Source organism: Lycium ferocissimum, chromosome 4 (genome assembly GCF_029784015.1).
Source record: "Lycium ferocissimum isolate CSIRO_LF1 chromosome 4, AGI_CSIRO_Lferr_CH_V1, whole genome shotgun sequence".
NCBI lineage: Eukaryota > Viridiplantae > Streptophyta > Magnoliopsida > Solanales > Solanaceae > Lycium > Lycium ferocissimum.
This window is the reverse complement of record NC_081345.1, coordinates 50,604,323-50,617,022: the sequence shown is the minus strand read 5'-3', so window position 1 is coordinate 50,617,022 and position 12,700 is coordinate 50,604,323. Positions and strand designations below refer to the sequence as shown.

The 12,700-nt window shown below is 36.3% G+C and overlaps 1 protein-coding gene and 1 non-coding gene across 2 annotated transcripts; both read right to left on the bottom strand.

Moving 5' to 3' along the window:
* Positions 1 to 7,233: 7,233 nt before the first annotated feature.
* LOC132054975 (U5 spliceosomal RNA) lies at positions 7,234 to 7,350 on the bottom strand. Its single transcript, XR_009414447.1, has one exon. It is a non-coding gene; the product is annotated as a U5 spliceosomal RNA (small nuclear RNA).
* A 1,174-nt stretch (positions 7,351 to 8,524) lies between these two features.
* On the bottom strand, positions 8,525 to 10,529 carry LOC132054836 (transcription factor MYB86-like). Its single transcript, XM_059446804.1, has 2 exons — positions 10,280 to 10,529; positions 8,525 to 9,660 (listed from the first exon to the last, which is right to left on the bottom strand). Exons 1-2 carry the CDS (start codon positions 10,455 to 10,457, stop codon positions 8,738 to 8,740), a joined length of 1,101 nt encoding a protein of 366 aa, XP_059302787.1. The 5' UTR covers positions 10,458 to 10,529; the 3' UTR covers positions 8,525 to 8,737.
* Between the last annotated feature and the right edge of the window lie 2,171 nt (positions 10,530 to 12,700).

The window sequence follows — 12,700 nt, the reverse complement described above, 5'->3', positions numbered from 1 at the left end:
TCAAAATTTGGTCTCAGTACTTTGCGAAATAAGTTTTATATTTTTGTCCTACGTTAGAATTTGGATCCATTGTCCTCGACGTCACAGTTTTGACTCGAAATTTCCCTTAATCAATACTCCCTCCGTCCCAAAAAGATTGTTTTAGTTTGACTTGGCATTGAGTTCAAGAAATAAAGAAAGACTTTTAAAATGTGTGATCCAAAACAAGTCTTATATATTTGTGTGGTTGTAAATCATCTCACAAAGTTAAATTGTTTGTAAATATAGAAAGGTGTTAATTTATTTGGGACAAACTAATAAGGAAAGTAAGACAATCTTTCTGAGACGGAGGGAGTATTATTTAGAAGTAGGTTCAAATTTGCGCTTATGGTTTGTAAAATGTCTAAATTTGCCCTTGGAATTTGGGAAAAATCATACTTTGACCCATAACGAAATGGATCACAGAAAGGCAGTGTCATCGGTAGGAAGTGTTCCTTTGTTGCAGTCATTCTTCTTAACTATTGATTCTACCAATTTCATATTTGTTCTCTTTACCAACATTGAATGTATATATGTTGTGACTCCTCTCTCTTTCATCATATTATATTCCATATTCCAAAAATACCTTATTTTATTAGGTCGAGTTTTTGCGATAGAAGAAATAAAGAAATCAGCTCTGATTTCTTGAGTAGGTATTGTTCCAGGCGATAAAACTTTCATTAAACCATTTGCTCTGTATGAGGAAGTTACTATAATGGTGACTGAAGTAGAGAACAATACTACTAAAGAATGTTGCTATAATGGTGACTCAAGTAGATAACAATACTACTAAAGAATGTTACTATAATGGTGACTGAAGTAGAGATCAACACTACTAAAGAATGGTCTCTTTCTCCCATAATTTAAACTTGGATTGTTTATTTTCGCTTGTTCAATAGACTTCCAATCATTTTGACCTCGACACAAGTCAAACATATGTCAATCTATACAATCGCTCAAACTTGTACGTTATTCTTTAATGTATAATTATTTATTCAACATTAACTTTTGAGCATAGAAATGCATATGGCGAGTCAAAATTTTCACTAAGATGATTCAAAATATAAAGAAGTAAATGTATGAAGAAGCCAAGAATATTCAGGGTCCCCAACAAAAATGATGCAAAAAATTTTTTTTTAACCAAAATACCCCCAACAAAAAAAATCTACTTGAATATACCTTTAGCGCATGTTTTTCTGCGCTAAAAACTATAACAATAACGGAACTCCGTTAGGCGCTTTAAGCGCAAGATAAATAATGCGCTAAAGAACTTTTCCTACTTGCAATATAAGCGCATTATTTTACTTTGCGTTATAGTATCAACATAAACGATCGGGTTCAACCACTGGTCCCCTCCTGTGGTTTTAAAAAAAAAAAACAAACGGCCATTGACGAGAAAAAAAGAGGTGGTCCCACTTCCAAAAACGTCACTTTCTATTAAATTTCGTCCGGAAAGTTTTTAGATTCTCGGTATATTAGTCGAGGAGCAAGATTCTAAGTTCAAATTTTGGGGAAAAGCGGCGTAGAACTCGATTAAATAACTCTACAAAAAATCTTCGATTAAGGTTTTTTACTATGAACTTTTGTTATTATTTTGTTATATACATTATATTCTAAGCATGCTTAACATTTAATCCTTGCTATGTTTTAAAAAAAAAAAAACAATTTTTTTTTGTTCTTTTTGGTCAGGCGATTGCTTTTGCCTTTGTTAATTTTTTTTTGTTTTTGGTTTAATTCAATATTTGTTAAATGTTTATGCATTGTTAATTTATTAAATGTTTATGAATTGTTAATTTGTTATATGTTTATGAGTTGATAATTTGTTAATTATTTATGAATTGTTAATGAATTATTATTTTGTTAAATATTAATTATGAATTTATTAGTTGTTAAATATTGTGTATGAATTGAAAGAAATTGAATGGTAATGAATTATTATGTTGTTAACACTTTGATTGGATGATTGTTATGTATTATTTTGACATTTTTCGTATTGTGTCATATTGTATAGGACCAAATCAATGATTACATAAAATAGGACCTAGGTCGTTCATAAAAATTATCTAAAAAAGTAACAATCAAAACAAACATTGTATTTAAATTAACAACATAATATAATACAATAGGTAACAACCATCCGGATAAGTTGTAAATGATTATGAATTGTTAACTATATAATTTTAAAAGCGTGAATATATATATGTTAAATAAAAAAAGATTATCTAAAAAAGAATAGTTAAAGTTCTTCTTTTCATAAATACATAAGTTAACGATAAAAATGTAAGATTATCTAAAAAAGTAACAATCAAAACAAACATTGTATTTAAATTAACAACATAATATAATACAATAGGTAACAACCATCCAGATAAGTTGTAAATGATTATAAATTGTTATCTATATAATTTTAAAAGCGTGAATATATATATGTTAAATAAAAAAAGATTATCTTAAAAAGAATAGTTAAAGTTCTTCTTTTCATAAATACATAAGCTTAAAAAAAAATGTAAAGTTTGTAGGAAAATATGTGGTCGACGAATATACTCTTTTAGTTTAATTTTATTGTAGTTGTGTTGGCTATTTGGTCAATTAAAAATATATCACATATTCAAAATAGAGTTCTAAACAAATATTATATTTGAATTTCGATTCTCAAACTAATTAACTTAAGATGATTCTCAAAAAAGTCTTTGCCATCACATATGTGTCCTTACTATCACATATTAAATTTGCGCATATCCATATTAATTATTCACAAGATATAATACTACATAATTCACATATTCCCTACAAATTATTAATTAGTTAATATAATTTATCTTTCATTTCAGAATAATGACTAATTTAGTTTTGTACGGATCGGACTCTTTCATGGATCCGAATGTTCCCCACAGGCCCGATGTTCCCCGGGCCGATGCTCACGCGGCCCTCGTTCACCGGGACCTCGTAGATCGCATTGTCTTTACAAGACAATCATAGATCGAACTTATTATGGGTCGGTGCTATAGGGATATACTGGGCTCGCCCCGTAGCTACGAAAGAGCTTGGGCTCTTTTACGCGAGCACCCCCCGCCTCGCGTCTTGGAGATATTGTTTCGGGACGGCATCTCTGCCGTTGCGTGTCGTTGGTCGAGTACGGTATGATTGGGCGCTCGTCACGGCCATGGTTGAGCGGTGGAGGCCGGAGACACGTACCCATCTTCCATCTTGGTGAGGCCACGATTACACTTCGGGATGTGGAGGTCCCATTTGGTTTGCGGGTAGATGGAGAGCCATTAGACACTCGGTATGAGCCTCCTCCTGAGTCGGACGTGGGCGACGAGTTGACTAGGCTCGCCCCGGCCGTGCACATTGCCCGGGGCCGGATGTCGGGGCAGTCGGGTTCGGATTAGTGCACTGCGCACTTTTTTGGAGAATCTTGATCGGTTGATGGCCACTTTCGCGGAGACGCCCATTGATCTTCATGCCCGTTTGTATCTGTTCAATATATTCGGGGGCATCCTGTTCCCGAATTCATCGGAGTGCCTTTGTCGGCTTACGTTATTTGGTTTTCTTGGAGCATCGGACCGCCCTTTGGGAGACTACGGTAGGGGGGGGGGTTTTGGAGTATCTTTACGGATGTACGTATGCTTGGCGTCTATTGGAGTTGTCACGGATGTGTGTGGATTTTTCTTCATTCTCCGGGTAATATTTTAAAAGTATGCCTTCCTTTAATGTAGACAAAACTCTTGAAAAGACGACTTAAAAATCGTATTTTCTAATATCGGTACTTGATTATGGGCATGGGAGAGGATCTTGCCTTTCGGCCCCGTACTAGGCATCACCTCGACATTGACATGCCTTATGCGAGGAGGTGGACGGCGGGTTTTGATCGGGATGTGGATATGCGCACGATGTATTCTACCATTCCGGGACCAGCTTGATCACATGACGGACGATGCGGTAAAACAATTTAAATTTACATTAATAATTTAATTAAACGTCTTTTCGACTTGGTGATTACTGATTTGTATGTATATGATTTGTATGTATATATTATGCAGCTATTTATATGGACGCCATACGCTGCTATATTAGATGGTTTGCCGGCCTTCTGTAGGGCAGGTCAGGGGGTTTGGATGTCGCGGTGTCCATTGATACACACAGACATCGTAGAGGAGCACATGCCCGAGCGTGTCTTACGACAGTTTGGGCATACACGAGTATACCCCCTCACGTCCCGTCATGAGCTCCGACACTACCGGGATGATCGATCGGTAGTTGATGATGATTTTACGCTTTCGTGCATGTTCGGCTCACGGTGGGAGAACAAAGTTGGACACTTTAAATAATCGGCCATTTGACTCCCATTCGGCATTACATGCGGCTGGTATCATCAGAGATCACACAGCCGATTGATCGGCAACCCGGCTTGCGTCCCCGGGGATGTGGGATACTCGACGCTCGCCGCGCGGTGCAGGCATTGGTAAGTTTATCGTATTTAGATTTATTTAATCGCATTGAATGTTACGTTTTAAAAAATAACTTTTTTTTACGTGGATACAAATACAGGGGTGGCCGTGCGGCGTTTACGCGTGTTGGGGTTAGAGCATATGCCTTGCCCAGGGCTTGCGGGGCTTGCGGCGGAGATGGTACGGATAAACGAGAGGATGGTATCCGGCAGTGCGCGAGATTAGGCGCGAGGAGGAGCCTATTCGAGGCCGACTATCGAGCGGCGCCGGAGGAGGGCCGGTGCTCCCGAGGGAGGCGGCCGTCTTTGGGCAGAGGACGCCGTGCTGCCGGGGGACGCGGTGAGCGTAGAGGCCGCGGTGGTGCGCGAGAGGACACTGGTGGTGGAGGAGGACACCATCGGTAGATGAGGCGGATGAGGCCTATCCCATTCCGGGGCGTTCACGGTCTAGTCCATCGCGGCCGTTCCGGCGGTGGCGACTCACGGGGACTACCACTACGTTTACGCCGGCGCTCTGCTTGCCGAGATACCGGAGTCGTCATCACGGCCAGGAACGAGCTGCATACATGGAGGAGCGTGATAACGTTGATTGGGCGGCGTTACGCGCTTCGTTAGGCGATGAGCGGCTTTGTGAGGAATTTAGAGGGACCCGGATTCTTGACTTCGATGAGTTTTTGATTAAATTAGTATTTAAAATGCTTATTTGTTCATTTAATTTGTTATATATATATATATATATATATATATATATATATATATATATATATATATATATGTTACTCATTATTATTTTATATTTTAGGATTCGGCGCCGGCGGGTCCGAGCCACCCACTCGGCGTTTTCTCATGGGTACGTCGAGCCGGCGGTGTCTTCCCATATGACCACCGAGCCATGGTAAGCTTTTTATTACAATTTCTTTTATTCAACATAAAGTCAATATTTAATATATATATTTTATTATTTAAAGTACTTATTTTAAATATGTATGTTACTTATTATTTCGTTATTTTGATATTTTAGGATTCGACGCCCGGCGGGTCCGGAAGAGCGACCCACTCGGAGCACTGCGGGTCGACTGCGAGGTAGGCGTCTTCTCATGAGACTGCGAGGCGCGTGTAAGTTTTTACTTAAAAACTACTTTTATTCAATATAAAGTAAATATTTATTTAATTTTTATAATCTTTACTTGGACTTCGAACGAAAGATCTCGTCCGAGACTACCTCATATTCACCACCACACGCATCCGAGGAGCCTACGGACCCATCTCGGGAGCCTACTCGGGCGCCGTTGACACACGGAGTTTGATTAAATAAATAACGTTAATGTATTCAATATAAATAAGAAATGGTACTAATTATTATATACTTTTTAGGTTCATCCTTCGGCGCCTGAGGTAGCGACTCCAGACGAGGAAGTGGTTGAGTCTCCAGACCTAGCTCAGCCTGAGGTTCTGAGCGTGCCAGCGGGAATAGATCCCAAGAAGAAGCACGTTCTAGTCAACGGCGCACGGGCTAGGGGAAGAGGAGATGATCATGACTTGGAGCGTCCGGTTATTAAGAGGAAGAAGGACGATGGAGACGATGGCGAGGGCGGTGGGGATGGCATGAGCCTTAGGCCTGGGATAGTCTCCGGCATACTACATGTGGGACCCATCCTCGATAGTGTATATACATTAGTGTTGTACAATTTATCGTAAATATAATATATTTTTTGCATATTTATACATATTATCTTAGTTTTTATTATTATTTATAGTTTCACACCCTAAATTGATAAAAAAAAAAAAAAAAAAAAAACTGGCACGTTCGAAATAAAGTTAAGCATTAATTTAAAAATAAGACGAAACCTAAAAGATAAATAACGTAAAGCTAATGACTACAAGTCTTCAAACAAAAAAGGACTTCGAGCACTTTTCAACCACTAAAATGACAATCCAAAGTATTGCGTATTCTTTATGTATTGAGCCTATCTTATTAATTGTACAAATATAAGTAGGGTTCTATATAAAATATTGAAGTTCCGGAGTCTCAAAGCATGATTAATATACGGCTAAACTACGTAAAAAGGAGTGAAAATAGGCTGGTTTTGGAAAATGACCGCTATAGCGCAATATTTTACCGCGCTATAGGCCAAGGAGAAAACGCCCTTTAGCGCAGTATTTTACTGCGCTAAAGCACTTAACGGTACCGTTACAGTTAAGTGATTTAGCCTTGAAAAAATACCGCGTAAAAGGTATATTGGTAACATTTTTTTTTGTTGGGGTATTTTGGTTAAAATTTTTTTTTTTTGCATCATTTTTGTTCCGGACCCGTCCCCGAATATTCATCATCTACTATTTATAAGTAAAAAAATAATATTGACCTTGTATACAATGTACTTTTTCGACGAAGGGAGTTCGAAACTTCCTTCAAGTATCCTAGCTCCGTCCATGCCCATGGGCTATGGCATATGGAGAAAGGGCAAAAAGGGAGCAACTCTGCTGTTGTTCCGTGAGACTATAAATGTGATAAAACAGAGTTATATCAATCTTTGTCCCAATTTTTTTGTATTTATGGTCCTAATGTAATAAGTTCTCCTAATCTTCTTTAACCTGCTCCTTTTTTTTTTTGGATAATTCTTTGTCAAAAATAGGCATTTTTGTTGTGACCATGTAACTGTTCAATGTATATGCAAGTATAGAAATCACAAGTTGCCAATGACCTTTATACTTATTGGTTAATAAATAAAAAACGAGTTTTAAAATCTTATACTTGAATTGCTGGGAGAACTCAAAAAGAGAACCCCTTCAAAAATAGGCGTATGCCACTATTTGCGGCAAACACACAGTATTCTTTAGTAAAAGGCGAAAGAATAGTTCGGGCTGTGCTCACCGCGATGGGAACTGTTGTATATTGGTGTAAGCAGCAGGCAGTTGCCTTCAATTTTGATGTGGGCGCTGGAGAAGATTGAATGTACAGTTTTATATTATGATTTATTTGAACCGGAACTTTCTTCTTATTCTCATCCTAATATATGTATATACAGTGGCGGAGTCAGGATTTTTCACTGAGGGGGTTCAAAATATTAAAAAGTAAACTCACGAAAAAGCCAAAGGGGTTTAACATCTACTGTATATACATTAAAAGTAATTTTAACCATGTATAAACAGTGTAATTTTTCATCGAAGGGGGTTCAAATGAACCCCTGGGCTCTACTTGGCTCCGCCCTTGTATATATACACGGTCAGACTTTTCTATAGTAGTCATCCTCTATAAGTGAGATTTCATTATGCCAATTAAGTTTTTTGAACTAATTTTTCATGTTATGTTATATTATACGTTTTCTATAATAATATTTCGCTATAACATTCAAAAATAAGACATATGACACTGTTATAAAGAGGTTCGACCATATATATAACTTAAGCTTTTTCGACGAATTACAATTTGCCAAGATTTTTCGTTCTGATCATTAAGTATAGAACGGGACTATCTTTCCATTTAAACTATAATTAAATTAGTCTCCCTTTCTTTTTGTAGTTTACTAGTTTGTGGTGTCAATTCATAAACTTTAAGAGGGAAGGCAAAATCCAAGAAAAATTGACCAGCGACCCCGGAGAAACAATAAGGCAATGCATACGCATAAACAAAGAAGGAAAATACCTCTCATTTCTCTAGGAGAACAAAACATTTCGTTATTTTGACTTCCTCATACAATTACTTAATGAAAACGAAAAGAAATGAAAAGTAGACTCATGAATAAATCTCTAGTACTTTTTACGTTTCTTTATATGTGGTATAGTTTAGGAAAGAAATAAAGTCTTTATAATTTATGATATAAAAGATGTCAGCAGTACAATTGTGTGGTTATAGAACTTTTGAAACTTTTTGTTTTAAACATGTCATAACATTTGTGTGGTTATGAAAGTTTCTCATTAATGGTATCGTCAGAAATGTAAAATTAATTTTTTTTTTCAAATTTAAAAATGTATCATCTTTTTTAAATGAACGGAAAAAAGTGTGTCACATCTATTGGACATCGACACTAATAGGAAGGAATCATGACAATAGTTACATCATACATTGTAATTATGTGTTTTTCTTTTCCAAATATCACAAGTTAACATTCTTTTCAAACTAATCATGCCTTTTGACATAAAGCTCATTAGGTGCACTAATCGATGATCAATCGTGCCCAAATTTGAAAGCTACCAATTTCTTTTTTCCCAACAAGGTGTAATATAAATTAACATCCAGGAAACTAGAAAAAATCTGTAAAAAAATATTAATTAACCATCCCATGAAAGTTGATTCATAGAATTAACATTAGTGTACAATCCATAAGACACTAATGCAGAATCCATAAACTCAAAATCGAAGTTAGAGCTGTCATCAAACGTATTTTCCACCATTTGATCATGATCATTAACCTTGTAAACATCCTCTTGATCACATGAAAACTTTGTCTGAAGAATTGGAAATTGTTGATCCCCTTGTTGTACTTGCATTACTTCTTCTTGTCCATTAGCAGGATTTAAGGTTGTTGGTTCAAGTCCAGTTCCGTGCCACATGCTATTCTCATTTATATAAGATGACACATTACTCGTAGCGCTTTCCATTAAAGAACAACTCGCGAAATCCAACATGGAATTTTGAGCAGTAACAAGATTTCTCTCGCTTGTTTGGGACTGAGGCATAGTTATTGTACTATAATTTCTTTCGCTCCACGTGAAAGTAGGGTTTTGGTATAATTCAGTGTTGGGAACAATAGGAGTGTAATTGTATGTACTAGAAGTATTGTCACTACTATAAGTGAAAGGAGGAAAGGTGGCAAGAGTTGATTTTATGTCCATTGAAGTTACTTGTTTATTTGTTGAAGTATCAATGGTGAAAATTGAGGTAGAATCTTGATGACAATTGTTGTTGGCTTTTTTGGTTGAATTGTTGGATTTGTTCTTGAGGAGATTGTGGGTATTTGGATCTAACCCTTGAGCAATAAGCTTCTTTTTAATGCAAGAGTTCCAAAAATTCTTCACTTCATTATCAGTCCTACCTGGTAAATGTTTGGCTATTTGTGCCCATCTATTTCCCAAGATCCTATGAACATCAATGATGGTTCTTTCTTCTTGTTCAGTAAAAGAACCCCTTCTTAAATCTGGCCTCAAGTAATTTATCCATCTCAGTCTACAGCTCTTTCCACACCTTTGTAGCCCTGCAGAATGTTCGACGATATAATTCAGTAAATAAAAGTGTATCCTTTTTAACATTCTAAACTTATACAGTATCATATCAAACAAAAGTTTTGGATTCAAGTCTCACATGCCTCCTTCATTATAAAACAAAATTCCCCATCGTGAGCGCTTGACTCATGAAGAAAGAATCAGGCCGCACGTGAGAGGGGCGACAAAGATATAATGAAGCAAATAAATGCATTCTCTATATCAGTTAAGTCTATGAATGAGACGGTCACACAATTCAACGCAAAACATTAATCAGTAAACAAGAATCCTCCAACTAAGACTGAAAGAAAGAAAAAGCTTTTCTTTAAGGAAGGTTAAGCTGTCTCGTCTTTAAGACAGGCAACCAGGGGAATGATCTCAACTCGGAGTGGAAGGCTATCCCACAATCCTCTTGAATGAGAACAGATGCAGTAAGGCAGGTATTCTCAAAAAAGAAAGAAACGAAAACAGGCTGGAAGGTATGAGCGAGTAAGACTAGGTTATAGGCAAGACAATGATACCGCACAAAATATCAGTCAGTTAACAAGAATCCTCCAATAAAGAACCAAAAGAAAATTATGAGAAATTAACAAATTTTATATGTTTATGAACCTGTTAGTTTTGGGACAGAACTCCAGCAGCCATGGCCATGGGTGGTGATATGTCTAATGAGTTTTTCATCTTCTTCTGGAGACCAAAGACCCCTTTTTACTTTCTGTTTGCTGCAGCAGTGATGGCCCATGCCTATGTCCTTCTCACCACTAGTGTCCTTAAACTGCACAATCTTCATCTATATATATAGTGGCTGGTCTATGAATAATAGTATAAAATACAATTGTCTTCAGTACACTACATATAGAGAGAGAGAGAGAGAGTGGTGTTTTCTTTCTCCAAATATTTGTAATTACTATACGTGTGCAACAAAGATGAAGTAGACATCTTCTCAATGACTATAATAGAGAGAGAGAGAGAGACTTTAACTTGGAGTGTACTCATTAAAGGACCACCTTTGGTACTCATTGGGTGATTTTGTTTGCAGCTTCTCTAAGTTTCTTTTACCCATTTTATTTTTAGAGTTTAAGCTCTATATACCGATGGTGTTTCCTTTTTTTTTTTTTTTCACATAACTAGATTATTTATGGGGAAATTATAGCGTAATTGTGTGATGGTCATGATGGAGGGAGAGTCAAAGAGAAAGACTAGGAGGCTTAGGGTTAATGACTTTCGAAGAAGGTGCACATCACACGTGTATTTAATTTTAATCGAACAAGAGAGGAAATTAAAGAGCTTTGTAAGTATAGTACAAGTACACATGGCACGCACATTTTTGAGTACACATGGCACGCACATTTTTGGACTCGATGATTACATAGCCGAGAAACAAATTCATCAAATTTGTTTGATCAAAGCGGACAATATGTACCATGTGCTTGAGTCGTGACAAATTGCAGGTATATTTTTAAAATAAACATTGAATGATAACATGATAAAAATAATAATTAACCTGTTATGATATAATAACTTATACTACTGAAATAAAAAAATATATACATTGTCAATTACTCCATAACTTAAATTCTTACTTTTAGCTTTATTATCACTCTTCCTTTATTGAAATTTAAGGATATATTTTTTGCACCAGTAGTTAGTAGATACTCATGTCTCATGTACTACTATGTACGACAACAGTTGAAGAAAAACATTAGGTCAATAGCTGATCTACTATTTGTTTTAGCATTTCTTAATAGTATAATTATATTATATTTGAAGATCGTCCCGAATACAAGAAATTGATTTGTTAACCTCATACTCAATATTACTATATTTTGTTTCATCTTTCTGTATCGATTTGACAATTTTTAAAGTGAAAAGAAATTAGGCACACTCATATGGTTAAAATACCAACAATATATACTGTATTCACACATGCGCACATGTTTAGTGCGTAGAAAATGAGATAATATATCACAGTCATTTCATTTGAATGTTTCATTTAAAGCCTCTCAACTTTGATTTACAATCGAAAATTAACTGTTTTGATTTAACCAAAAAGTCACCAATTATGGATGTTTCGTTTAAAGTCAGGCTTCATTTTAGTGTGGAAAGAGACTTGTATAGGCTCACTCTTTCCTTTTAAAATTGTTTTATCAATCTTTTTTTGTAGATTAGAGGCAAGGTTCCATGTCCCCCTCTAATCACTGTAAGTTTCTTACATAAATTAACATGGTAGGGGTTAAGCCAAAACCCCTCACACCTTAGGCCCACAACTTAATGGTGATGGCTTAAATTAAATAAAAAAAAAAAAAAAAAAAAAAAAAAAAAAAAAAAACTTAACTTTGTTTTTAAACCAGAAAGTCACTCAACTATGAGTGTTTCACTCAAAAAGTCACTCATCTATGGGTGTTTCACTCAGAAAGTTACTCAATTTTGTTTTCTAACTAGAAAGTCACTCAACTATTTAAGTGATTTTTTAATTACATTTTTTGATTTTTATTTAAAGCTAAAATTGTAAGAAATAAACAATATCCATTTTAACCATTTTATTGATCCGACCCACTAAAAATATATTGACCAAGTCCTTTTCAAATGATGTTGTAAGTGGAAGAGCTATATACGTATAAGGCTCCTTGTTCTTCTTTTGCCAACTTAAGTAGAATTTTTTTTTTTGGCGGGAGGGGGGGGGGGGGGGGGTTGGGGGCAATTTTCATAAGCAAACTTATTCTTTAGTAGAATGGAAAAGGGCCAAATATAACCCCCCGTGCTATTGGAAAAGGATTAATTATATCCTTCGTTATACTTTGGGTCCAAATATATCCTCTTCCGTTAAAATTGTCCAAGGTAGACACCAGATGTGACGCAGCACTGACAACTAGTGAGGTGGACAACACATGGTATACCACCTCACCACCAACTCATTTACTCCTCTCCTCCCCTTCTTCACCCACCACTGCCATCTCGTCTCTCTTTACAACCACTGCCACCATTAGCACCATGCACCACTCCACCATCTCAACCTACCTCAACCCTAATTAA